The 25,567-nt window shown below is 36.4% G+C and overlaps 5 protein-coding genes and 1 long non-coding RNA gene across 12 annotated transcripts; 4 read left to right on the plus strand and 2 right to left on the minus strand.

Annotated features, from left to right (window-relative positions):
• Nucleotides 1–18: 18 nt before the first annotated feature.
• Nucleotides 19–2,035, plus strand: LOC124183186 (elongation factor Tu-like). The gene is made up of 4 exons (XM_046571351.1): nt 19–689; nt 776–1,147; nt 1,226–1,417; nt 1,523–2,035. Exons 1-4 carry the CDS (start codon nt 138–140, stop codon nt 1,790–1,792), a joined length of 1,386 nt encoding a protein of 461 aa, XP_046427307.1. The 5' UTR covers nt 19–137; the 3' UTR covers nt 1,793–2,035.
• A 90-nt stretch (nt 2,036–2,125) lies between these two features.
• Nucleotides 2,126–5,540, minus strand: LOC124183183 (ATP synthase subunit alpha, mitochondrial). The gene is made up of 8 exons (XM_046571341.1): nt 5,380–5,540; nt 4,912–5,025; nt 4,373–4,722; nt 3,757–4,113; nt 3,236–3,617; nt 2,978–3,122; nt 2,735–2,852; nt 2,126–2,596 (listed from the first exon to the last, which is right to left on the minus strand). The coding sequence occupies exons 1-8, from the start codon at nt 5,443–5,445 to the stop codon at nt 2,482–2,484; spliced, it is 1,647 nt and encodes a 548-aa protein (XP_046427297.1). The 5' UTR covers nt 5,446–5,540; the 3' UTR covers nt 2,126–2,481.
• A 453-nt stretch (nt 5,541–5,993) lies between these two features.
• On the minus strand, nt 5,994–8,879 carry LOC124183191. Its single transcript, XR_006870941.1, has 3 exons — nt 8,812–8,879; nt 6,545–6,752; nt 5,994–6,089 (listed from the first exon to the last, which is right to left on the minus strand). It is a non-coding gene; the product is annotated as an uncharacterized LOC124183191 (long non-coding RNA).
• On the plus strand, nt 6,042–8,569 carry LOC124183187 (guanine nucleotide-binding protein subunit beta-5). Its single transcript, XM_046571352.1, has 5 exons — nt 6,042–6,381; nt 6,568–6,704; nt 6,796–6,914; nt 7,125–7,482; nt 7,572–8,569. The coding sequence occupies exons 1-5, from the start codon at nt 6,276–6,278 to the stop codon at nt 7,899–7,901; spliced, it is 1,050 nt and encodes a 349-aa protein (XP_046427308.1). The 5' UTR covers nt 6,042–6,275; the 3' UTR covers nt 7,902–8,569.
• Nucleotides 8,880–8,948: 69 nt separating the features above from the next.
• Nucleotides 8,949–11,469, plus strand: LOC124183185 (ubiquitin carboxyl-terminal hydrolase 14). The gene is made up of 6 exons (XM_046571350.1): nt 8,949–9,115; nt 9,226–9,404; nt 9,607–10,071; nt 10,169–10,441; nt 10,544–10,835; nt 10,996–11,469. Exons 1-6 carry the CDS (start codon nt 9,100–9,102, stop codon nt 11,250–11,252), a joined length of 1,482 nt encoding a protein of 493 aa, XP_046427306.1. The 5' UTR covers nt 8,949–9,099; the 3' UTR covers nt 11,253–11,469.
• Nucleotides 11,470–12,840: 1,371 nt separating this feature from the next.
• Nucleotides 12,841–24,529, plus strand: LOC124183184 (tyrosine-protein kinase Src42A). Of its 7 annotated transcripts, XM_046571344.1 has the most exons (8): nt 13,364–13,560; nt 14,732–15,073; nt 16,709–16,830; nt 17,564–17,727; nt 20,093–20,420; nt 20,510–20,845; nt 20,983–21,198; nt 21,666–24,529. In XM_046571344.1, the coding sequence occupies exons 1-7, from the start codon at nt 13,379–13,381 to the stop codon at nt 21,189–21,191; spliced, it is 1,683 nt and encodes a 560-aa protein (XP_046427300.1). In that variant the 5' UTR covers nt 13,364–13,378; the 3' UTR covers nt 21,192–21,198; nt 21,666–24,529. The 7 variants fall into 7 exon arrangements, with proteins under 7 accessions (XP_046427302.1, XP_046427300.1, XP_046427298.1 ...); XM_046571346.1 differs by lacking the exon at nt 13,364–13,560 and adding an exon at nt 12,841–12,963 and having other exon boundaries at nt 20,983–24,529; XM_046571342.1 differs by having other exon boundaries at nt 20,983–24,529.
• The last annotated feature ends 1,038 nt before the right edge of the window (nt 24,530–25,567 follow it).

The following is a 25,567-nucleotide window of genomic DNA, read 5'->3' on the forward strand; positions in this document are numbered from 1 at the left end:
CGTTCTGCGATGCCAGATTTTCCCGGCCTTCCCCACTCTATCGATATATTTCTATGTTCTGCACGATGTCAACAACAAAATGAAAGGTTCACTAACCTTAAACTTGTTCAAATGTTGGGAAAATAAATAACGGCATCATGCGCGGAATCAATAACTTAGTCCGTATTATTCTATCCGGTAAATCGATAAACGCGCGAAGATCGTATTCGGAAAAGTTTTACACTTTGGGTAATAAGTTATTAAATGTAAGTCCGACGTTCGGCATAACCTCTCATCGCTTTACCCAAAACGCCGACGATGCAGAGACGATTTGTAATGTGGGAACAATAGGTCACGTAGATCATGGGAAAACTACTTTGACAGCTGCTATAACTAAGGTTCTATCCTCCGAAAATGACGATTCCAAATATGTATCTTATGGTGAGATAGATAAGGCACCCGAAGAGAAGGCTAGGGGTATAACCATCAATATTGCGCACGTTGGCTACAGGACAAAAGCAAGGCGATATGCTCATACCGATTGTCCCGGTCATTCAGACTTTGTAAAAAATATGATTAGCGGAGCTTCACAAATGGATGGTGCAATATTGGTGGTTGCAGCTACTGATGGCACAATGCCACAGACTCGAGAACACTTGCTTCTAGCTAAACAAGTTGGCATAAAAGAGATTGTCGTGTTCGTAAATAAGGTAAAACTGCGTTCAAAAAATTTCATATACATGCCTGAATAAAATTCAAATGGTATCAAAATGTAGAATGAACTTTCCATGTTTAGGCAGATATTGCAGATATGGAGATGTTAGAGCTAGTCGAGATTGAAACCAGGGAATTGCTGACAGATATTGGATTCGATGGAATTAATAGCCCTGTCGTATATGGCTCTGCACTCCGAGCGCTCCAAGGAGATATGTCAGATTTTGGAGTTCCTTCTGTCAGAAAGCTGCTTGATGTTGTAGACAGTTATATCACGACTCCTACACGAGATTACAAATCACCATTTATTTTACCTATAGATAATGCTTTCACAGTTCCTGGTAGAGGTACGGTTGTTGTAGGTACTTTGAAACAAGGAACATTGAAAAAGAACGCTAATGCCAATTTACTCGGCTTTGACGAGGAGATTCCGACCACTATTGGAGATATACAGGTAAACCAAAAGGGTAAACCGGTAGATACAGTTTGCTAAGATTTTACGATACTATAAGAATGTTAAACCTCTGTTCAGATTTTCAAACAAAGTGTTCTAGAAGCAAAAGCAGGAGAAAATGTTGGAGTCTTAATTCGTGGCATTAAAATCAGCAGAGTGCAAACAGGCATGCTGCTGTGTGCAGCCAACTCACTGTCTGTAAGCAATCACTATGCAGCCCAAATATATTTATTAACCAAACGTGAAGGTGGGCGGAAAAAACCCATGCAGGTATTGTGAGAAAATAATAATAATAATAATAATTACAATTGTAAAAATGCTGAAATTTTTAATATATTCATATTTGAATTAACATTTTGATTGATTTTCATATAGGCTTCAGGATATATTCAACCATTGTATAGTTCCACCTGGCACATAACATGCAGAGTTGATCTCAAGTTACCCGATGGTACCGAGCTACTGATGCCTGGAGAACATGCAGAGGCAAGATTAACGTTAATGAGAAAAATGCCGTTTTTGGAGGGACAAGCGTTCACTATTCGAGAAAACAAATGTACTGTGATAACTGGAATCGTTACTAAGCAACTGGATAGTATTCCAGTTATTAACAGAAAACTTAAAAAGGTACAGCTTTCTAAATGATAAAAAGCAATATTTTATTATCACTGTACAGTGCACTGACTCGATAAATCTAATCACTGATCGTGAAATTGATCTGTGACTATGTATCAACGCGATCTTTCTCCACATAATTAATTCATGCCAGCATATACCAGAATTGCAGTACATCGTCTCATTTCTAGTGAGAAGGAATTGTAATATATGTACATCTGAACGATGTTTGGAAAGTGTATAAATAAAATGTTATAGTTGCGAATTATAAATTTCCCGATTATTATCTTATGACAAAAATACAATCATTCACGTAATACTGAACTGTGAATAAATAGGTAAGTGTAAATGAAAATATAACAATAGTGGATACTTTACATTTTATTAAAGTCCAACATGTAACGTACAGTATGTATTTGTTTGACTATCGTGTTGTCTATCGTTCGAATGTGGAATTATTTTTTTTTTATCAAATTCTTGTGTATCTTCACTTGGTTCTCGCAGGATTGGCTCCTCGTTAAACCTTTTTCGATCAGTTATATTACAAATCTAATCTCTTAATACCGGCTGCCAACAGGGCGCAAATAACATGTATTTTCATATAAAAAATGAACAAAAGTACACGGTATCTGGACCAGTTATTTGCAGAGCGCAACCTAAGACGAGTGGTTACTTAGCTAGTGATGGCTTTGAACTGATGTCTGGTGTTGAATATTAACCTACGCGGCGAAAGAAGCCAGGAAGTCTGTGACAATCTTCTTCAATTTCGCGTCCGAAGCTTCACTGATGTGGTTCTCCTTTGCGATGGTCGCCAACAATTCCTTTTCACTCGCCCTAAAGAAAAGAATTCATAATATGAAAACGCTGTAACTCTTTACACTTGACCCATGCATCGATAAAGAATGATACAGATGTAGGATCAGCTGCTAAACCACGAACATAAATTACAAAAACATCTTCTAAACAATTTACTTTATATGGGCGAGGAATTCCTTCTCAAAGGCAGTGATTTTGGCTGGGTCCATTTTGTCTAGGTATCCACGGACACCACAGTAGATAACTGCTACCTGCTCTTCAATGGCCATGGGTACTGAAAATCATATTACATTATTTCAATCTCAATCCATTGGCATTCTCGTTCGCCAAGCAACGTTCTCTAAAGAACACTATTATCAAGATTACACAACTTTCATAAACAAGAAATCTCGAATTTACCATATTGCCCCTGTTTCAGCAGTTCTGTGAGTCTGACACCTCGGTTCAACAGCTGTTGGGTTGCAGCGTCCAAGTCAGATCCAAACTGGGCAAAAGCAGCCACCTCACGGTACTGCGCAAGCTCAAGCTTCATAGATCCGGCTACCTATTTTTTCAGAACAATATGTGTCTGGTAATAACTAATTCAAAGATTAGAAAACGCTTCAAATTTCATTAGATTACTTGCTTATTTCCGAAGTCATTTTAAATTGAAATTACCTGTTTCATCGCCTTGGTCTGCGCAGCAGAACCTACACGGGACACGGAGAGACCGACGTTGATGGCTGGGCGAATACCCTTGTAGAACAATTCAGTTTCCAAGAAGATTTGACCGTCAGTGATGGAAATGACATTGGTTGGGATGTAAGCAGATACGTCACCAGCCTGAGTTTCAATGACTGGAAGAGCCGTAAGTGAGCCTCCGCCATGAGCCTCGCTCATCTTGGCTGCTCTCTCCAAGAGACGGGAGTGGAGGTAGAATACATCACCAGGGTAAGCCTCACGGCCAGGGGGTCTCCTCAGAAGTAGAGACATTTGACGGTAGGCAACGGCTTGCTTCGACAAATCGTCGTAGATGATCAGAGCGTGTTTTCCATTGTCCCTAAGTATCAAGTTCCAGTTAATACAAAGTAATTTTTACTGCAGAAACTTCTTCCTCAAGAAAATCCTGAATTTTAGTCATAAAATTCGTGCCAACGCCAGCTTTTGCATTATAAACAAAGTCAATTTTCAATGTATACCTAAAGAACTCTCCCATGGCGCAACCAGAGTATGGAGCCAAGTACTGGAGTGGGGCGGCGTCAGAAGCAGTGGCAGAAACAATAATGGTGTAATTGATTGCACCGGCATCAGTGAGTCGCTTGACAATCTGGGCGACAGTAGATCGCTTCTGACCAATGGCGACGTAGATACAATACAACTTCTTCTTCTCATCAGCACCAGCATTGAATCGTTGTTGATTGATAATGGTATCAATGGCCAGAGCAGTCTTTCCGGTCTGCCTGTCACCAATGATCAACTCACGCTGACCTCGACCAATTGGTACCAACGAGTCTACAGCCTTAATTCCAGTCTGCATAGGCTCACGTACGGAAACTCTGAAAATGAAATAAATTCATACTTTCTGAATTTCGACCGTCATTTTACGTTACAATTAAACTTTCCCAAAGTTAAATTTCCAATCAACATATTATTACTCAGTGAGAATCACCATATTATAGAAAATAAGTAGTCGTTTGTATGGATTGTTGTCAATGGTTAAAATTTTTTTACATGACAATCCCCTTTAACCGTGATCTTAATTATTCAACCTTTTCAGCTGACATTCTTATATTTTATACATTGATTCTCAATCACCTGGGAATGATACCAGGGGCTTTGGTACCAATACGGAAACGGAGTTTGCCGTCAATAGCTCCTTTGCCGTCAATGGCGTTACCCAAAGCATCTACTACACGTCCTAGCAGTTGTTCTCCAACAGGAACGTCAACAATGGCTCCAGTACGCTTGACGACGTCTCCTTCCTTGATCAGCCTATCATTACCGAATACTACAACACCAACGTTGTCAGGCTCCAAATTCAAGGCCATACCCTTCAGACCAGAGGAGAATTCCACCATCTCATCAGCCTGGATGTTCTTCAGACCGTAAACACGGGCAATACCATCACCAATACTCATTACACGACCAGTTTCTTCCAAGTCTGTCTGTAATTTAAATTTCAGTTAGAAACTGTTCTAGAGTTCGATAACTCTAAATATATGGATAAAAATTATATACATCTTATACCAATTTTGCTTCTGAGAATTCTCTGAGACAATTTACGAATAAACTGGTATCTTGGAATTTCTCGAAATATTTCATGGGATTGAGGGTATCACCAGATAGAAACTCACTTTGGGTGCAGCACCAAGAATGCGTTCCTCCAAGATGGAAGAGATCTCGGCAGAGCGACGACTGCATGATACATGATATTTACGAGCAGCAAATCCGATGATTGGCCAGTTGACCTGTAAATGTTAATAAAGAATTTTTTTTATCAAGAAAAATTTTGTCACTGCAGATGAGGTCGATGACTATTACATAACGACTTATTCTTGTTTATGTAATATAGCATTTAACGTGTAACGTGTTCGGCGAACGGTATTGGCAACCGGATTGATCTTAGTCAGTCTCAACTTAATCGTACGACTATTGTTAATTCAATAGTAAGTGCAACACTGCATTGCGGAAATTGGAGAGACAGATGAAGTGCGATTATATTACGACACCCGTGAAAAATGTCGGCTAGCACAGACGAGCCGTAAATAAGGTGCAATTCGATATTATTTACACAAAATTCATTCCGGCAATCGACAACGTACCTGAACAGTTGCGTTAGGCAGCTGCCTCGCAGCGGAGGCAGCTAAACGTAGAGATAATAAAGCCATTTCTGTCTTCGATGCCCGTCGACCGTACCACGGAGCCAAAGATGGAGAACGGTCAAGACAGGGGCGAGCAGAAGGAACCTTCGGTTCTAACCCCACTGCTCCTACCTTGACTTCCGGTCCCGGAAATATCGAACAGCGACAGAACCAGGAACTACACTTGAACCCAAAATTCGGAATCCTTCAGCTATTCCTCACGATATTTGGAAACAATTATTTTAGGTTTGATTCAGTTTTCGTTAAAAATTATTTAAAATACTTCTCCACAGACTGTTTTGTTTTCTATAACAGTTGTCGTATTTTAGCTGTTAATTTTAAATTGAATGTGATAGAAGATCAGCTTTGTTGTCGAGACTACAAAAATGGCGTTACATAGTCGATATTGTATTTTAATTTCTAGTCGTATTTTCGAGGCTTTTTACGCGTTGCGACGATGAAAAGCATTAGACGGTATCTTTAATCTCGAAGTACCTGATACGTTGAAACTTTTCCATTCTGCGTGCGTTGAAAAAATCGATTTATTTTCAAAATTGGTATCTCGTAGGCAGTTCATGTGTTCGGTAATGTTCGTGTTTGTTCGTGTGGTTTCTCGCATCGGCGCCAAATTTTATTATTATCGATGTATTGATTAATATTGTTGACAGTTCCTAGGATTTAAAATGTTCCATAGTTAATAAAAAGTTGAAAAACGAAAGGCAATTAGGGGGCACGGGTTATACGGAAACAATAATTTGTGCTGTATTCTCTGCCTCATTTATGACGGCGATAACATTAAGGATTCACTAGTGTTTCTGACAGGACACGCCCAGGATATAATTGGAAAATCTGAAAGCATGGATTCTGCTACTGAATTAGAACAGATCGAAACTTTAGCCAAGGAAGCGGAAACTTTAAAATTACGCCTCGACGATGAGAGGCAAAAACTAAACGATGTTACACGTAATTATAAACTCAGATTAAAACATTTTATTACTTCAAAAAATATTCATCAGCAGTAAAAAACTGCAATAAATCGATTATTTGCTATCTGTCAAACTCCATAATACACATTTTGTCAAGTACAATTGTGCGTGTTTACACAAAAACTAATTCAATTGCTCACCTGTCACATTTTGTATTTTTTAGTCGCCTCCGTAGCGGACAGACTGGAATCTATAAATTGTATGAACGTGAAGCCACGTCGTATACTGAAAGGGCATCAAGCTAAAGTTTTATGCTCAGACTGGTCTCCAGACAAGCGACACATCGTTTCTTCTTCACAGGTTCGAATTGCTGCTGTTATAAACCAATGCATACTTTGAAGAATTCAGCTGTAATCCATAAATATATATAAACGATTTCCTTGATACGCAGGATGGAAAAATGATAATATGGGACGCATTTACTACGAATAAAGAACATGCGGTAACCATGCCTACAACCTGGGTAATGGCTTGCGCATATGCCCCTAGCGGTACTCTTGTAGCTTGTGGGTAGGTAACAATGAAACATTTGGAAAACCGAGTTTTATTAAGGCTATTGGCAAAATCCAAGATTACTCGTGTACAAAATCGTCAATACTCGAACACAAAGTTGAATTAATTTTCTAAAGACTTGACTGCTGGCAATGGCCTGGTAAATTTGCGCGTCATTTTTACCACAGAGACGTTACAAGGGTTTATCAGATTTTGCATTTTTTCCAGGGGCCTTGATAACAAAGTAACGGTATACCCGCTCAGTTTAGAGGATGATGTTTCTGCGCGGAAGAAAACAGTCGGTACTCATACCTCGTACATGTCGTGCTGTGCGTTTCCTAATAGTGATCAGCAAATTCTGACTGGTAGCGGGGACAGCACATGCGCTCTATGGGATGTGGAAAGTGGACAGCTGCTACAAAATTTTCATGGACATTCTGGTGACGTTATGTCTCTAGATTTGGCTCCCAGTGAAACGGGAAATACTTTTGTTTCTGGTAGCTGTGACAAAATGGTACTCATATGGGACATGAGAAGTGGACAATGTGTGCAAAGCTTTCAGGGACATCGTTCAGACGTTAATTCGGTACATTGTGATACAAATTTTACACACACTTTCTGTTTATGAGTTTCACATGATTAACAGATCTTACTGTCATATGCGTTACGTTTCAGGTCCGGTTTCATCCAAGCGGCGATGCAGTGGCAACAGGTTCCGACGATGCTACCTGTCGACTATTCGATTTACGAGCAGACAAGGAAGTTGCTGTTTATGCGAAAGAAAGTATTATTTTTGGTGCCAATGCGGTAGATCTCAGCATCAGCGGTCGTCTTCTTTTCGCTGGATATAATGACTACACTGTTAATGCTTGGGACACCCTTAAGTGCCAGAGAGTCGCGCTGCTCTACGGTCACGAAAATCGTGTTTCTTGTTTACGTATCTCACCCGATGGTACAGCACTCTCGACGGGAAGCTGGGATGCAACGCTTCGAGTCTGGGCTTAGTAATCTTGTATTGGGCATCGCTTCGGCCCTGTTCGTAAATTTATATTAAGTCAGAATGGTGCAAAGTATTCAATCAAGCACATTGACTGGTTGTATTGATAATGGAACAAGCTGGTCTTGGCGTTTTGAGAATCTAAAGTGATTATATGAATTGAAGAAGAAAATGTCTTACACGCGTATATGACACTGAATTCAACTGCAATACTTGTACTACTTAGAGCACGTCTACAGAGAGGATGAATTATGTATCATGTATTATATAGTGCCATAGATTGAATTCATGTGCGACAATGTATGGAGTGCGAAATGTTATACAGATGATACTCTTATTGAACGTAAAACTGAGGGAGATTCCGTTAATTGGAAGAATATCAAACCCTATATGTTGACAAAGATTAATTTTTAAAGTGTAGTTACGAGTACGATATATTAGATGAAAGTGAATGTCAAGTCGTTGTGTTCTTATTGTTATACATATTGTTATAATGTAATAAGACAGTAATGGCATAAAAAATGCTGAATATTATATCCACCCGTAATTGATCAGATATTTCAATGAAAAGGTAGAAATCGTTATCGAGTATGTAGATTATACAACCGTATTAATTGTATATTTCTGATTCATAATTTTAATAATTTTAATAAATATTTTGTTATCAGCGTTTTATTTTCTGGTATACATCTTACAACTAATCACTTGTCTTATATTAAGTAAAAAATTCAAAGATCAAACAAAGAAAGCATTATTGGGCAAACCCTCGCTAATTATAGGCATGCACATAGACGAAGCATTTCTCAATTCAACTTAAATTTGCCAGTCACTCAGTCTGTTGTTGGTATTCCACTTTCTTGCACGATATTTCGATTGTTTTTGTATTACGATTAAATGACCATACGTTTTCAATCATACCGCAAATATTACCGCGCGGTGAATCTTTTTCATCGCAAATGAATCCGATAATATTTCTTCGAAATTAAACCACAATTAAACCTCACTCTATTTTATTTAAAAACGTAGCCGGTTGCGCAGTCTCAAGTGCGCACGGATGGACTGTGACTGACTGCGACTCGCGGGGTATGCAACTGACTTTGCATTTTATTTGCATTCAAATATCGTGATTCGGAGGTTGTACAAAATATTTTACCCGAGTACCTACAAATCGTCGTTCACATTCCCGTTTACGGCGATATATTAAAAATGCCGTTGTACACCAGTAAGTCGCGTGAAATGAACACATTATTAAAACAAGAAAATCTAACCTATAAGCGGCTTGTAAAAATTTTCCGACACCGTATTGTATTCATTCTTTTTCAATACTTGCAGTCAAAGTTAAATGGGGCAAAGAACTTTTTCCTAATGTCGAAGTCAACACTGATGAAGAACCGATGCTCTTCAAAGCTCAGCTTTTTGCGCTTACCGGTGTTCAACCGGAGAGACAAAAGGTTATGCTAAAGGGAACCAGTTTGAAGGATGAAGACTGGGGAAACATGAAGCTTAAAGACGTAAGAACTCTTTCCAATTTAAACCTTTTTAACTACACTATTAATCTTTCAAAAAGTACCAGTTTGTATCAATTGCAACACTCTTGTTTACTTGTCCTTTCTATGTCGCATTTCATTTTCGGCTAGCTTTATATTGTTGTACCATAGATGATTCATTACATGTTACTAAATTCTTATGCTCGTTGGGCCTCTTTTGAAACAGGGCGTAACTGTTTTAATGATGGGGTCGAAAGAGGAAGATGTTCCAATTGAGCCGACGGAAAAGCCTTTATTTTTGGAGGATATGAACGAATCAGAATTGGCGACAGCCTTGGACCTGCCAGCTGGATTAACTAATCTTGGCAATACGTGTTACCTGAATGCGACTGTACAGTGTTTGAAGACAGTTCCAGAACTGCGAGAAGCTCTGAAAAAGTTTTCTGGTGGCCTCGCTACAGCTGGTAGCTCATCTTTGGTCCCTGCTCAGAGCATAACTGCAGCGTTAAGGGACCTGTACGAAACGATGGATAAAGGATCTTCGCTACCACCATTGGTCTTGGTCCAAACGTTGCATCTGGCCTTCCCTAGATTTGCTGAAAAATCTGAACACGGAGGATTCCAACAACAGGATGCTAGCGAATGCTGGACAGAGCTAGTGAGAATGTTGCAACAAAAACTGCCAGCTAAGGTACATTTTCATTTCACAACAATGTAATTCTTTCAAATAACCCAATGATCACATTAAAATGTCCCATATGTTAATAATGTTTTATCCTTATTTATAGGATGGTGCGTTGACATCTGAAGATGGTGCCCAAAGTTCTAGCAAACAGCGATCCGTTATTGAACAATATTTTGGCGGTACATTCGACACAGAGTTAAAATGCGTCGAATCAGAGGATGAACCTCCGACAAAGGGCAAAGAGGACTTTTTGCAACTTAGTTGTTTTATTTCTACTGATGTCAAATACATGCACTCCGGATTGAGATCCAAAATGCAAGAGCAGATCACGAAACTATCACCAACGTTGAACCGGGATGCTGTATACACAAAAACAGTGAGTGAAGATACCAGAATTACTGAAATCTTGAGAATAGAAATTCCGTCACGATTTTATTTTATATTTGACTAACAAGATTAACGTATACAATATTTTCAGTCCAAGATCAGCAGACTTCCGGCCTACTTAACTGTACAATTTGTCCGTTTTTACTACAAAGAAAAGGAAGCGATCAACGCCAAGATTTTGAAGGATGTTAAATTTCCTCTAGATTTTGATGCTTTTGAATTATGCTCCAGTGAATTACAGAGTAAGCTGACGCCGATGCGTGATCGATTCAAGGAACACGAAGATAGTTTATTGGAAGAACAAAGGTCCGTTAAAGACAAGAAGGACATGGGTGACTCGATTAAAAAAAACGTAAAACAGGAACCGTATTGGTTTGCAGATGGTAAGTTACATGGTCATCATTGACAGAACTTTAACTTGAACAGAATTTTGGGTATATTCGATTTTCCTGCCAAGTTTAAAAAATCTGAAAACAAAGAAGCGTGAAAATTAAAAACACTCGCCAGCTGCAATAACTTAAAAAGTGTCTTCCCAATTTTCAGACTTGGGCTCAAACAATAGTGGGTACTACACGCTTCAAGCGGTTCTGACACACAGAGGTCGATCAAGCAGTAGTGGCCATTATGTAGCATGGGTCCGTCAAAAAGGTGATACATGGTTGAAATGCGATGACGACGTGGTCAGCGCTGTAACAAGCGAGGATGTGTTGAAACTGAGTGGAGGTGGTGATTGGCATTGTGCTTACGTCCTGCTGTATGGTCCAAGAATTTTAGAAACACCCATTCCAGAGAGCAACTAATTTTTGTACACTAAAACAACGATAATTATTTAAATGCTAACGTAAACGAATATATATAGCCAAGTGAAGCATCGAGAAAGTTTTAAATGATCAGAAGAGTGGGTAACCTAGGCTACAAAAAGATTCAAATTTTTTTATTTGGAACAAACTATTCGAAAGAAAAAAAATTGAAATAGATGTGTATTTCAGAGTGTAATTCTCGGAGTTGACCGACGAACGTGCATGCCTTTTAAAAGATTGTTATGTTTCATTATTTGTTCTAATTGAACAAAGTAGAAGCAATACAGTGAAACATGATTCGGTTACTGAAGACTTTATTTCAGAATGTTGTCTAAAGGGGAAAAAATGAAGTAATCGAATGCCAAGTGCTAAATTGTAAATGCAATTTAACAATCGGTTACTAGACCAGTAGAACCTGGAATACTGGTTGCTGACTAATTAAATAATTTCAACATCTTTCAAGCTTCGTTTGAGGAATCAAACATCACCTCACTAAAATGAAGCAAACAACGCAAAATTATAACTGTCTGTAAAATAATGTATGATTGTAAGCCTTGAACGTGTTCTTTTCTAATAATAAAGTAACAGCTATTGTTTACAAACAAAAGTGAAAAAAATTTGTTTTCTTCAATGTACGGATAAATAACGGTTATACAAGTAAAATATTACGTAATTCCGAAGATTATGACGGAGTAACTCAGAATACGAAGAAACGGGAGAAAATTTTTCGTGGAAAAGGGTAATCGTAATCACAACAGAAAGTTTAACTGGGAACAAGTCTTTCTGTAAAGAAAAACTATTAATTTAGCAAATTCCTCTCAAGTTCAATAATTAATTTTTTCGTGATTTTCAACATTTTTTCGATACGGAGCAAAGGAGTGATTAAGAAAGTAATTTTATAATGAATGTATAAATACAAACAAACAAAACAACGTATGTAATTAATTATTTTAAAAAAATTATGGTTTCAAGAATTGCTTTAAAAAAAGTTGATAATCTGGACTAAATAGATAAATTTTTCGGCTAGATGGGAAGTTTTATCAGAGTGAAGTTTGTGACGATATACGTTTAAGAAATATCATTACTTCGCACCTTTAGGGATATCGGAAATTAAGTAAGCCATGATAAACAAAATATACTTTCATATTGAAAAGCCAACTCCTTATCAAAGGGGTTGTAAAATTGCGCAATAATAATTTTTTCCTGATGTCTCGTTACGTTAACGTTACTAACTTCACCCTCATGAAATTTTATAATTATCGAAGTTGACATACGCTGAATTCTAATTGAAGGGAAACAAATAAATGTGGTCAACCACTGGCACTGGCATTCATCGTAACAATATAGTCGATAATTTCTCAATCTTTTAAACCTCGTGCGTATCTATGTACACGGCAAGAGGGCAGAGAGGCAGACTGCATATTTTTGATACTTGAAATAGCCGATAGGCGCGAAATTATATGGTCATAAACTATGTACGTCGTTTAATCAAAAGGTAGGATAAAATCGAAGTGAAACTTGAAAGATAATTCAAAGCTTAATCAGTTAACGCGGACAGTTGTCTTCGGGCAGTCTTGCCACAGAACGCGCGTGCATGTTGAATAAGTGACAACAAGTGTTTTGATGCGTGTAAAGATCGTAGCTGGGTAAACATGTATCAAAAAATTTTCAGATCCGGTACCTTCCGATCATTGGCGAGCGTCTTTCAAAGGTGAATTATTTTTCACGTGTATGTATGTATTTTCTGTTTCGTATCAACGATCGAACGAGTGTCGTTCGGTTCTCCTTACATAAAATCAATTGATTTATCTTTCGATTGATAAGAAATCGTCTCAACGCTGTCAACAAATAATCGCCATTATCAGCGAAGGTAATTCGGATTTAGAGCATATATTCGGGTCATAATATTGTCGCAGGTGATTACAGAATTCGTAAATAAATCAAGAAATAAATCTAAATGTGCGATAATAGGACGACGGTCCCGGAGAGTTTGTGGTTTGACGGCACCCTTCACGCGTATAAAGCATTCAAATACGCATTTTGACATCGTTTATATACGCGATAGATTTTTATCGTGATAATCTAGCGATGCAAGTCAGTATCAGTTCTGCCTCAATTGAATCTAAATGCTACCGGGAATCGTTGTAAAGGGATTAAGTACGAAAATGCATATCGAACAGTGGCAAGATTCGAAGGACGAGCCACAGGTCCGAGGACGTCGAGCACCGGTTGTTCGGCTTCCTTCGGACACCGTACCGAATTCTTCCGAACGAAACAATCTGGATATTCCCCTCGTCCCCCCTCCTTGGTGGGTGTTTTCACTTCGAACCGATGTATTAAAAATCGTCTAAATCAGGATAATACGATGTCCTGATCGTCACGTTATCGGGCAGAGTCTCGCCGACGTCGAAGTGTCGTTTGTGTTTGCTCCCGCCTCGGGGGCGTGTGCTCTTGGTGATTCCGCTGAACCCGCATATATAACAATATTCTGCTCGCGCATGTGAAATCGTATTTGACGGCTAGCGGACAGACGGACTGACGGACAATGGCGAACGCTGCAAGGAGGTTCCCTCGGCCAGAAAGTTGATCGTGATTTTTGGGGATTCGTTGAGGGGAACAGGGACCTGCGATCGTCACATGTTCCCGATTTGATCCCGACGATAAATACGTTGTTCCGTTGATTGTCCGACGGCGTTTTTGGCTGGTTTACGCTTCCGTAATCCGTGTTGTAAATGTTTGAAAAACTAAATACATGTATACGTAAAGGGGTATGCGTTAGACCCAGTGCTGCTGTGTGGAAAGTGGAGTTTAATCTCTATGTCAGTTTTATCGGTAAAGTTTCAATTCGAAACACTTGGCACTTTTTACTTCGACACTTGGCAAGTCCGAGTTGCTCGTCAAACTGACAACGAATTGTGAATATCTTAATATTTTCTAGTGTGTTTGTAACGTCAACGAATCTTTGGTATCTCCCAGTTCTCGTTTCCAATAACCACAAATCGCTATCTCTTCCCTACCATTCTCGCGTGTGTTAGCCACCGACTCGTTATTGTTCTTGTATATAACGCAGCTCAACGGTGTATATTTTTAATCAAAGAGACGAGCGAAGTCTTTTTCTTTCTTTCTTTTTATCACTAATCCACATCGAACCCTTGAAACGTGTAGAACCATTCACACAGACAAAAAAATCTCGCCAAAGGGACAAAGAATCTCGCCCTGTTCCCCCGGAATATTTCTTTTTTTTATCATTTATACTCTACACTTGACTGTTTACCTAAGAAATCCATCAATCTATGGACCATGCAGAGAACGATAACCCAAAAAACAGAACTTCCTATTCGCATCTGAAAAAAGTGACTGACTATATAGACGTATGAACAGTCAAATACCAAAAGACACTTGCTGAAGTGTCTCAGAGTTGAAAAATTACCTGCTTTGAGACGTTACCAAAACGCTATCAAGATGGGAAACTGTTTTAGCAGCCCGACAAATTCTGAAAAGGATAAGTCTCAGAGGAGCGGCAACACCACCAGCGACCCTATCGCGTTGCCAGCTAGCCCGGTTCCGACTCCGCCTCCGGATCCTATCAGACCGATACCGCAAATACCTGAAACCGATGCGCCGACGGCTAAAATATTCGTCGCCCTCTACGACTATGATGCAAGGACTGACGAGGACCTCAGCTTCAGAAAGGGAGAACACTTAGAAATCCTTAACGACACGCAGGGCGACTGGTGGCTCGCTAGAAGCAAGAGGACCAGACAGGAAGGATACATTCCCAGTAACTACGTTGCCAAACTGAAATCTATTGAAGCTGAACCGTAAGTTTGTACATTACTCTATTCGTTTATCTGTAACAAAAGCTTGCTTCGGTCTTTCACGAAGCCTAAGGCAGCAGTTCTACTTAGTCGGCGAACGTGTTGAATTTTTCTTACGTAGAACGGTATAGCACAGTTTTTAAATTGATCTATGCTTCTTTGAAAGTATTGAGTTTCCATGAGACTTGGTGTAAATCCACGTTTCTGGACCAGGATGTTTTCGATTCAATGACAAATTAGTGTTTCACATTTATTGCCAAATTTTTTTATTTTTTAACGTAGTTATTAGGTCCACCATCTTATATCGCAATATTCTTGACTGTTATCAAATCGGGTAAAAACCCACAGGATAAAAAATACTATTTAAATCCTAGAATTCAAAGTATTCACATCTTCATGAATAATGCGCTATTGATTATGCAAAACGATTTTCTCACTACCTCAGACATGAATTAATCAGGTTTGGTATGAAACCAAATGTAACTTAACCGATGTATTCTGAATATAAACATTACCCTACGATGATAAGAAAATAAAAATGGTGAATTTTTCATATGGAAAATTAGAAGAGTCAAGGAATTGTGTATGTGAAAATTTATATCAACTCTGAAAATCCAAGTCATGCGCTCGCAACACGACCCCTCCAACGATCGGTTTACAGTTATAGATCTGCTTGGAAAACCAATTAATCGATTACCATATGTTTAATATTTATATCGATGCCGATCGGTAACAGTGGATTGAATTGATATATTTTAATAGGGCATAGCCGTTATTTTTAATCGTGGCTCAATAACTTTTTATAACGTCGCAGGCGTGACTCTTGTTTTTTAAAATTCCTCTGCCATTAGTTTCTTTGCTCGTTATAATTATTATTATTGCATGAGATTGCTTTCACCTACTCCAAAGGTTCCTCACTACTTCATAATAACCTGATAGGTTGAGCGTCACTGTACTCTTCTAGTACGGGGGGGCCTACACACGAGCACACGCACACAATCACATACACACCTTGGTAGATTACTATGTAGGAATTTTCAGGAAGCAGTGTTCATATTTAAATATTGAAAGATCCCTCTACTCATGTTCTAGGAAATATTGTACATTGAATTTAACATTTTTTTTTTTTTTTTCATGAACATCGGTACAATGGCAGTTTATTATTGCAAAAATGCCAAAAGATGAAGGGGAAAAAATATGTCGATAGAATAGAGTTGCGCAAGGAAGAAGTATAATTAAAGTTCAGTTCTGCCAGTTAATTATGTTTGAAGAAATTGTGTCCCCATTATTCGAAAATGTAGTTTTCCACATCAAGTAACTACCCATTAACTTTGTCATTGGAGTGAATGTTGAAACATCAGAACATTCTTTTTTTTATTCGGACCCTAGGTATAACAATCATAATTTGATTCAGTTATTCAGAAGCGATAGTTTTAACGGCATGCAAAATTTATGTATGCCAAAGCATGTGGAATGTTTTCTAAACTTAGTCTTCTCATGAACTGTCTATCTTTTTCCAAATTCATCAATTTAAATTTTATTCGTTAAAGATTGAGTCGAACCTTTCGCATATGTACTTGTTTGAACTTACTTTGTATTTCGAGTCAGTGACAGTAAATTTTTCTTTTTCTTTCTCAGATGGTACTTCAGAAAAATAAAGCGAATTGAAGCCGAGAAGAAACTGTTACTGCCAGAGAATGATCATGGAGCATTCTTAATTCGAGATTCGGAAAGTCGACACAATGACTATTCCCTATCGGGTAAGTGCATTAGTTTTATTCGATGCATCCTACCTGTCGTACAAGAAGTAATAAAAATGAGTAAAGATAGCGCAGGGTGTGCAATAATAAGTTGGAGGAGAGAAAATACAGATAACTGGTTCACTCCTTCAGCTTTCACCTGCTTGATAATAACAATGTGTCGTCATTTGGTAGATAACATGTTCTAAAGCCAGTTGATTAAATACATTAATCTTGAAATTGATCTGCAGAGTACACGGTATATCTGCTTGATTTGTTGGGTGAAAATGACACGAATCTTAATAAAATAAACACACCGATATTTAATTCTTATTTAAAAACATTCAATTTTCTTTGGTCAAAAGTAACGCTTCGAAATAAGGTTTACTTGGGGTAAATGATCCTGAAACAATCCATCAGACAGTAGACTCGGTGCCGTTGTATCACTTGATGATTAAATTGGTATATCCTGTCAGCCAGATTGCAATTTCCTGTTTTTTCATGTCTTTATCTCTTAGTGGTTTTCGCTACTTTTCATCCGCGTGAAGTGAGTCGCAACTCACTTACTATATGCTTTAACATCATTTGAAATTTTTATAAAAATTTGTCAATTCTTCATTTCATTTTCTTCAGTAAGCAGACAATTGTTTTCAAATAATTATTTCATCGATCAGATAGATTTAAATAATTAAAATAAAAAATAAATAAATAACTATGTACAAATTTCTAATTACACTGATTTTTTTCATTCTAGTGCGAGATGGGGACACAGTAAAACATTACCGTATCAGGCAACTGGATGAAGGTGGTTTCTTCATAGCCAGGCGTACAACTTTCAGAACACTACAGGAACTCGTTGAACATTACAGCAAAGACGCAGATGGTCTCTGTGTCAATCTTTGTAAACCGTGTGTGCAGGTAACAGAAAGTCATACGTTAAAATTAACGGTCCAAAATTTGTCTACACAGAGTTTAGACAGCTTGCTGCATGTGAGAGATTTCTTTGAGAATGTCATATCGTTAATTAATACTATATCTCTATATATTTATAATGAAATGCAACTCGTCGAGGCTTTTAGATATATATATATATATACATCGTTGTCGTTTGTAAAACAACATTTATACCAATCTTTGAAGGGGATGTTTTAATCAGTACTTTTAGGCACCTCCCTCCGACACACCTGCGATAAGTCGAATGACTAAAATTCTTTTTTTGTCTAGCGTTTCAGACCCTGTTATGCACTAATATTTCAATTACTTTACGGTCCAATTTCTGCTTGATAACACTGATTTCAGCAGGGAATACCATTGCGTGTGAATAAGTCATCAACTGAATACACTGTAATTTAGATAACTTGAATGTTGCTATTTTTTTTTCGTTCCTTTTTTTATAACCTAACGTTGAATGCAGAAAACAGCACTGTCTAAACTTCTGTTGGACTTTGCTATCCTAATAAGTTAGATTATAAATATTATTTACGATTATTAAGCTTGATCCTGGAAAAGACAAGAAAAATTATTACAATTCAAAGCTACAAGCATCTTTAATATTCTTAGTACACATTGAGTCTAAGGTGGTGACCGTTGTCTTGATCAGATTCGCAGTTCAATTCAAATTAGAAATTGAAATTTTTTTGTTAGCCGTTTCCTCTAACCATAATTATCCCAGAAACATGTACATCAAATAACTCCAGAACTATGTCCTGCTATTGAAAAAGTAAACGTAAAGGGTCAAAGAAGTCACTAGTTTCATATTCAATACATATTGCAAGGTGTTATCTCAATGGAGCGTGTCTGTTTGTCTGTTATTGCTTGCCCCGCCTCCCGCTGGACTTTCTTGGTAAATTAAATGTCCCAATACAACTTACTCGCTCATTCTCATTCATGTCGTTGTTCACTACCTCCGCATTTCTATGGAATAATAATAATAATTTTAATAATAATAGCATAAACCTGTTCTTTATGGTATCATGTTCCAACGTCACTAAAAAACCGCAACTTGCGAGTTATCTTATGATAAAATTTTAACAAAGAATTGCAAAGCTAGTGGAAATGTTTCCTTATTTTTCAACCATATAATATTTTTAATATCCGAGAAACAATTTAGAGTATGAGTGGTGTAATGTTAGTGATGTATCATTTACAGTTGTACATATATTCCTATTTTTCCACATGCCCACACTATATATAGGTATATATTTAGTTTTTGAACTTTTGTCGAAGCTTATCTAATTATGCCAATACTATTTCTGTAAAGTATTTAAAAATGACTAATGATGTAGCATCTGTATCCTGACACAGAACTTCCTTTTATTATAATTGAATTTGCAAGAAACAGATTAATTATAAAATTCCAAGGATAAAATTCGCAGTAACCTCCGCTTGCTTAATTGGTATTACCAAACTATTAAAAAAAGTTTACTTTATGAATAAAACTATACGTATCGAATGTTCCTATACTAATGAAATTATTTAATATGCCAGGTATTTTATGACAATTTTTTAAGACTAACGAGAAAAGATTCATGAAAATCTTATGATCAAAATACAATCACTAAATCTTCATTTCTGTGTTTTAGACTGTTTAATATCGCAATCATAGCACCAACAGGTTGCACTCATTTCAAATAATAATATTATGTACAATACATTCTAAGCATCGTTACCATGATGTAGCTATGATGGTAAACCCATCGTGTACCGCACATTATTATTAAACATTTTTAATTATATGTTAAAAAAAGGTCAAAACTTTCTTTAATTAGTATAGAAGAACAAACTTTTGTTTCATTTCAAAACATTGTAAAAGCTATAAATATTAGACCCTTTTCTTGATCTTCGCATCTTGTATATGACGCAACCTTATAATTTTTATTGCAATGTTTAGCCATCAGCAGTAACCAGTGTAATATGTATTTTAACTCACAGTATAACATTTAGTTAATTACAGCTACTGTATGTATCTTATACATGTGTATTATAGCTTGTTGTAAGTAGTGCTGTAGCTGCAATCCATGGTAAACCCTTCTGCGCACATAGCTTGCTTGAGGTCTTGCTCTTGTATTGGTGAAATTGGACAATTTTCAATGATAAGATATAATTCATTTAATTTTTTAGCAACCTTTCATAGTGAGCAAAATTGTAAATGCATGCACAATGTACATAAACAGGTCTACTAACAATGTCTGTGGAATATAAAGCCATACATTGTCACTTAAATAGTCCTAATCTTCTTGCTGTGATTAACCGTTGACTGGCCCATATTTGGCTTTGTTTTTAGGTTGAGAAACCTGTAACGGAGGGTTTGAGTCATCGCACGCGAGATCAATGGGAGATCGATAGATCGTCCCTGAAATTTGTCCGCAAACTTGGTCAAGGTCAATTCGGTGAGGTATGGGAAGGCTTATGGAACAATACCACACCAGTGGCGATAAAAACATTGAAGCCAGGAACGATGGATCCCAAAGATTTCCTTGCCGAAGCTCAAATTATGAAGAAATTGAGGCACGCAAAATTGATTCAACTCTATGCTGTTTGTACAATGGAAGAGCCTATATATATCATAACTGAGCTAATGAGAAATGGAAGCTTGTTAGAATTCTTACAAGGTAAAACTATGTTTGATTTTCTTCTCGCCCTTTGGCCATATAAAAATATCAGATGTTCTTGATTCAAAATTTACACATCCTTTCATTAGGAAAAGGCCGGGGCTTGAAACTTGCCCAGCTGATCGATATGTCAGCTCAGATAGCTGCCGGCATGGCGTACTTGGAATCGCAAAACTACATTCACAGAGATCTTGCTGCTCGAAATGTTTTGGTAGCAGATAGTAATATTGTAAAGATTGCTGACTTTGGGCTAGCTAGACTGATAAAAGAGGATGAATACGAAGCTAGGATAGGCGCTAGATTCCCAATTAAGTGGACTGCACCAGAAGCAGCCAATTATAGCAAATTCAGTATTAAATCTGACGTTTGGTCCTTCGGAATTCTGCTGACAGAGCTGGTTACTTATGGAAGAATTCCATACCCTGGTAAGTTTGTCAGTTTATTACATTTTTCAAATCTCAATTCAAGAACTTCAACTGTCCTATAAAACCACAGAAATAAAGAACTTTGGTTAATGTCAGCAGTTGATGTAATCTTTTTATCAAAATTTTCCTCGTTGTAGGAATGACGAACGCTGAAGTTTTGCATCAAGTGGAACATGGCTATCGTATGCCTTGCCCACCCAATTGCCCAACAGCTCTTTACGACATAATGCTGGAATGTTGGAACAAAGACCCGATGAAGAGGCCCACCTTTGAAACACTTCAGTGGAAACTAGAAGATTTCTTTACTATGGATGGCTCAGAGTACAAAGAGGCATCTGCGTACTGATCTACGCGTTAGTAATCGCGATATTGATTTTCTTAGATCTGCTGTTTTTTTATAGCCTAATACACTACTAATAAATCGATGTAGTGAGTGTAGAGAATGACTGACGATTGGGTTGAAATCATTTTCAGTTGGCCTTGGCCAAACCTGATCTTTAAGATATCCATAATAAACACGTTTAACCAGAAGTTTCAAAATGTCAGTTGAAATTTCTATTTTTATTTGACTAAATGAAGTCGAGGCACGATTAAATTACGTACATGGCCTAGGTTGAAATATTCGCAAAATTTTATTCCGCTTCCTTATTTTAAACATCCAGTCCACACGCTGATATAAAATGTCAAAAGTAACTTACTATTAATTCAGTGTATCATCTGTAGTACACGTTATAAAAAAACAGCATGTATTCTATTAGATATGATTTATTTTTTCATATAGAATAACCAGCATCGTCATTAACGATTTTTTTTATTCTAGCTGCCATATACAGGTATAAGTTCTTTTTCTATAATTCTTTTCTCAAGAATACGCGGACAATATTACACATTTTTAAAGTTAAACATTTTTCTCGAATATGCATGCGAAATTTGAAGTGACTTTTAAAATATGATGAATGATTTAGCGATGGGAATGTCTTAACTGTACGACAATTATAGTAGGGTAAATACATCGGTAAACTCTGTTGGTGAATGAAAATATCAACACAATTTCATTCGCTGGTGTCTTCGTTTTCAGAATGTTGAAAGTAATTCGATTGGAGCAAAAAATATATCTAAACTGATGAGTTGAATATCGAGAAAAAATTTATCGCGGGGTGAGAAACAGTGCTAAAAGAAAAATTAACTGAAGCTACAATCGAATTTTTGAGTGTGTAATAGATGGGAAAAATTATATGCTACATATTTAATTTCATTTGTCATCGCACGCTACAGTTGAGCAACAGACCGAATTATATATATATTTGATTCTTACATCCTCAAGTTGGCCGTCGGCTTAAATTCAATGTATAAATATACTTGCTAAATTCAAAGTCGACATTTGATACAGTTACGAAATAATAATTCAGCAAAGCGTATTAAAGTAGGTATTTTTTTTTCCAAAAGTATACCTCGTGCTGTAAAAATTCGCATGACAAAAAAAGTTTGTTGGCAAGTTTATGTGATTGACTCACGAGGTTGAAGCTCGTAATGTTGCAATGCATTTTTCAGAAAAATTGTTATTTAATAACCTGAGAATTCATTGAAATTAAGGAAACTAATACAGCAAAACATAATCATATTTTGCAAATTTAACTCGTTGAAAGTAATTTCAAACTTGTGAAACAATGATTTTTTCAAAAATGTTTCGTTTCATTAATGTTGATTATTTTAACCTCGTATTAATTCTGAAAGAGTATAATCATTAAAGGTTCAAGCCTTCTGTCTTCGGTAGATTACAATGGGATGTATGTTGCTACTACTAAGATAAAATGGCTGTTTTTTAGAACGGGTTTGGAGAGCATAATGCAAGACATTGCAAACTAATGTATTTAATCTCGACAAGATAATCGTTAAGTGTTCATGAAAGAGTAAGCGTAAGTTTAGTATTAGCATAATAACTATAAGAATTTGTGTAATCCGCGAATTGTGCTAGCAATTAACTTGCAATTATTTTTTTTTATTTATTTTTTTTTTTTTTCTACTATTTTTTTTCATTCCGGAATATAATTTGATGTATCGCGTCGAAATTTACTGACAACGCTCTAGTTTTCTATTTCACTGTAAGTTTCTTCTTCTGATTTATTCATAAATGAATCAGCTCAGTTCTGTGAGAAACTGATCGATACTACTACTTTTATACTGATTAACAATGTACAGAAACATTGTATAGTTTCAACTAGGTGTTGTTTAGATCTTTTTTGCAATTGAAAGATGCATCGTGGTTGGACTGGGACCCTACGTTATATATATATATATATATATATATACATATAATTTGCCACGTATGCATATAGATACATGTAAATTCGCTCCTTTTTTACTAACTGCTGAACAAGGTATGTGCATTTTCGAGTCATTTGTAAATCTAAATGAAAAACATTACGCGTTACTTTTAATAATCGCATCTTTATTTTGATATGTTCACAGTATTACAATGGTACGTATAATTCAAGTAGTTGCATTGGAGCGGTTCAACTGTCCATTTAGTTCATTCATGAAATAGATAAGAAAATATGCATTCACAAATCCCAGTTTCTTTACCTCGGCACAGTTTGATGACAATTTGTTGATGCTTTTTCAACGAGCCATTTGCTATGTTGAAATTGCCGTTTCGCTTCTTTATATCTTCCTGTATTCTTTGAAAATCAAGAGATAACTGATTGAAATTGAACACTAATTTCAATAGAAAGGTCATATTCAAGACTTTTTCTTCTTTCTATAATTTATTCTTCACTGTAACAACAAAATTTGAGAGCCTGATCGTACATTATTATCGTGCGTCACAATTCGGAATCGCTTTTAGATTAACTCGATTAATCGGAAATAAGTTCTGTTCTGTTACATTATGTGAATGTTGATTTAGTTATTACGTAGTCTGACCCTAATCTAGCTTTTGTGGACCATTTTGTGACGCACACAAATCAATCATGACCTATCTTTTCCAAGTATATATACATACATATATATATAATTAAAGTCATTGGTATAAGTAAGTGTATAAAAAATAATGATAACGATAATAATAATAATATCGGTGCGATATGTTTATGGTATTCAAATTACAGTCTGTGGATTACGTTTCGCGCAATTTCAGAAAGAATCGATCCTCCTCCCTGTATGAACTAAAAAAACATAATTTGCCCTCAACAATTATTAAAAACTACAACTGCAATTTGACGCTCGACGAATACAATAGTTAACGTCAACAACAACGATTTTCAGACTGCCGTAATAAATTGCATCTTTGTATATGTATAATATTTTACAAATTAAACAAAAAAAAAAAATATATATATATATATACATATACATACTCCACTATGTATAAAACATATAATAATCTAGATGACGTATTTTCAATGTAAATGCAATAAAACTTTTTGTGGAACGTCATTTTGCTATCAGCCTCCAAACGACATGCATAGAATATTATATTAAATTTAAATGTAAAAATCAGCTTATCTATAAGTATATACGTTATCTACACAAATGCATACATACACATAGTATACTCATTTTAGTTTCTTATACTATTTTATTTTATATAAGAGCAATCTGTATTATGCAAGCACTATATTTTTTTTGTCGTACATTTAATTATCTACATTCTAGTTCATACGAAATAAATCTATAGTTGTAATATTTCCGGAGTTTCATTTCTTTAATATTATTATTATTAATAATACTATTGTTATCAAATAGTGTAATAAATTTTTGTTACATGTTACGTGTATGACCGTGGTAGTATTGTGTGCTATCGGTTTATTCTGAATACTAACACTTTGCTCAGCTAATGATAAGTGAGTTTTTCTTCTTCGCTAAAATTGATAATTGTATACCCTAAATTGCTTGCTGCAAACGTAAATTTGTCACATTAAACGTCTTATTAATATTTTCAATTATAAATATGTACAAACTACATATTAAAGTAAGTTTACGTACTGATTGTGATTAACTCTATAATGATTTGATATACGAATACTGGTATTTAAAGGTAATACGCGAGTTATCTTTAACCATGCCAATTAAAAACTCGTGGAATTTACGCAAGCCATTCAAGCGTACCTGTGTAACATTTAAAAGTTTATGCTCAAAAATAGCATATGCATACACACTTGCGTTACTAATCAATTACGAAAGTGGTTGGTTTCTATCTATTTATACATATATTGATACATTCATTTCATTAATACAGCGCCTATATTTAATACTGTATTGGTAATAAACATGAAACGTAGAAAAAAAATTCCTTCACACTTGCTATGTAGGTTCCTTTTTTATTTTTGTACTTTTACAACTATCTTCGGAAAATATTCACTAGCAAATTTGAATGCTTCACTCTCATACTATATTCGCCGAAGTAGATTATAATTTTTCGTTTAGTATCGAATCATATTTTATTGGATTGTAGCCGTCTTTGGTCCTACCTAAATATCGCGCCCTGCGGACAAAGTTTCATCTGTCGGCTTACAGTAACAAACGCGCCAACCCGTCCGTTCAAAATTAACTAGGCCAATCAAGCGGCTCGCGACGCGGGTGTTCTTTTTTATTTTTGTACTTTTAGATCCTTCATTGGAAGATATTCACTAGCAAATTTAAGTATTTTACCTTTTTACTGCACTAATTTACGTTAAAGGATTCCGATGTTCCGTTTACAATTAGTTCCGAATCATTTATTGA

The sequence above is a fragment of the Neodiprion fabricii genome, chromosome 5, assembly GCF_021155785.1.
Source record: "Neodiprion fabricii isolate iyNeoFabr1 chromosome 5, iyNeoFabr1.1, whole genome shotgun sequence".
NCBI classification, from domain to species: domain Eukaryota; kingdom Metazoa; phylum Arthropoda; class Insecta; order Hymenoptera; family Diprionidae; genus Neodiprion; species Neodiprion fabricii.

What these genes read in the sequence shown, in the direction of transcription:
- LOC124183183 (XM_046571341.1), bottom strand. Translation starts at nt 5,445, where the DNA reads ATGGCTTTATTATCTCTACGTTTAGCTGCCTCCGCTGCGAGGCAGCTG. An exon ending in TTCTTGGTGCTGCACCCAAA is followed by an intron (nt 4,723 to 4,911) that starts GTGAGTTTCTAT and finishes TTTAAATTACAG; the next exon opens with ACAGACTTGGAAGAAACTGG. An exon ending in GAATTCCTCGCCCATATAAA is followed by an intron (nt 2,597 to 2,734) that starts GTAAATTGTTTA and finishes TCTTTTCTTTAG; the next exon opens with GGCGAGTGAAAAGGAATTGT.
- LOC124183187 (XM_046571352.1), top strand. Translation starts at nt 6,276, where the DNA reads ATGGATTCTGCTACTGAATTAGAACAGATCGAAACTTTAGCCAAGGAA. An exon ending in AAAACTAAACGATGTTACAC is followed by an intron (nt 6,382 to 6,567) that starts GTAATTATAAAC and finishes TGTATTTTTTAG; the next exon opens with TCGCCTCCGTAGCGGACAGA. An exon ending in ATCGTTCAGACGTTAATTCG is followed by an intron (nt 7,483 to 7,571) that starts GTACATTGTGAT and finishes GTTACGTTTCAG; the next exon opens with GTCCGGTTTCATCCAAGCGG.
- LOC124183186 (XM_046571351.1), top strand. Translation starts at nt 138, where the DNA reads ATGCGCGGAATCAATAACTTAGTCCGTATTATTCTATCCGGTAAATCG. An exon ending in CCACTATTGGAGATATACAG is followed by an intron (nt 1,148 to 1,225) that starts GTAAACCAAAAG and finishes ACCTCTGTTCAG; the next exon opens with ATTTTCAAACAAAGTGTTCT. An exon ending in GGCGGAAAAAACCCATGCAG is followed by an intron (nt 1,418 to 1,522) that starts GTATTGTGAGAA and finishes ATTTTCATATAG; the next exon opens with GCTTCAGGATATATTCAACC.
- LOC124183185 (XM_046571350.1), top strand. An exon ending in GAAACATGAAGCTTAAAGAC is followed by an intron (nt 9,405 to 9,606) that starts GTAAGAACTCTT and finishes CTTTTGAAACAG; the next exon opens with GGCGTAACTGTTTTAATGAT. An exon ending in ATGCTGTATACACAAAAACA is followed by an intron (nt 10,442 to 10,543) that starts GTGAGTGAAGAT and finishes CAATATTTTCAG; the next exon opens with TCCAAGATCAGCAGACTTCC.
- LOC124183184 (XM_046571342.1), top strand. Translation starts at nt 13,379, where the DNA reads ATGCTACCGGGAATCGTTGTAAAGGGATTAAGTACGAAAATGCATATC. An exon ending in CCCCTCGTCCCCCCTCCTTG is followed by an intron (nt 13,561 to 14,731) that starts GTGGGTGTTTTC and finishes AAACTGTTTTAG; the next exon opens with CAGCCCGACAAATTCTGAAA. An exon ending in TGGAAGAATTCCATACCCTG is followed by an intron (nt 20,846 to 20,982) that starts GTAAGTTTGTCA and finishes TCCTCGTTGTAG; the next exon opens with GAATGACGAACGCTGAAGTT.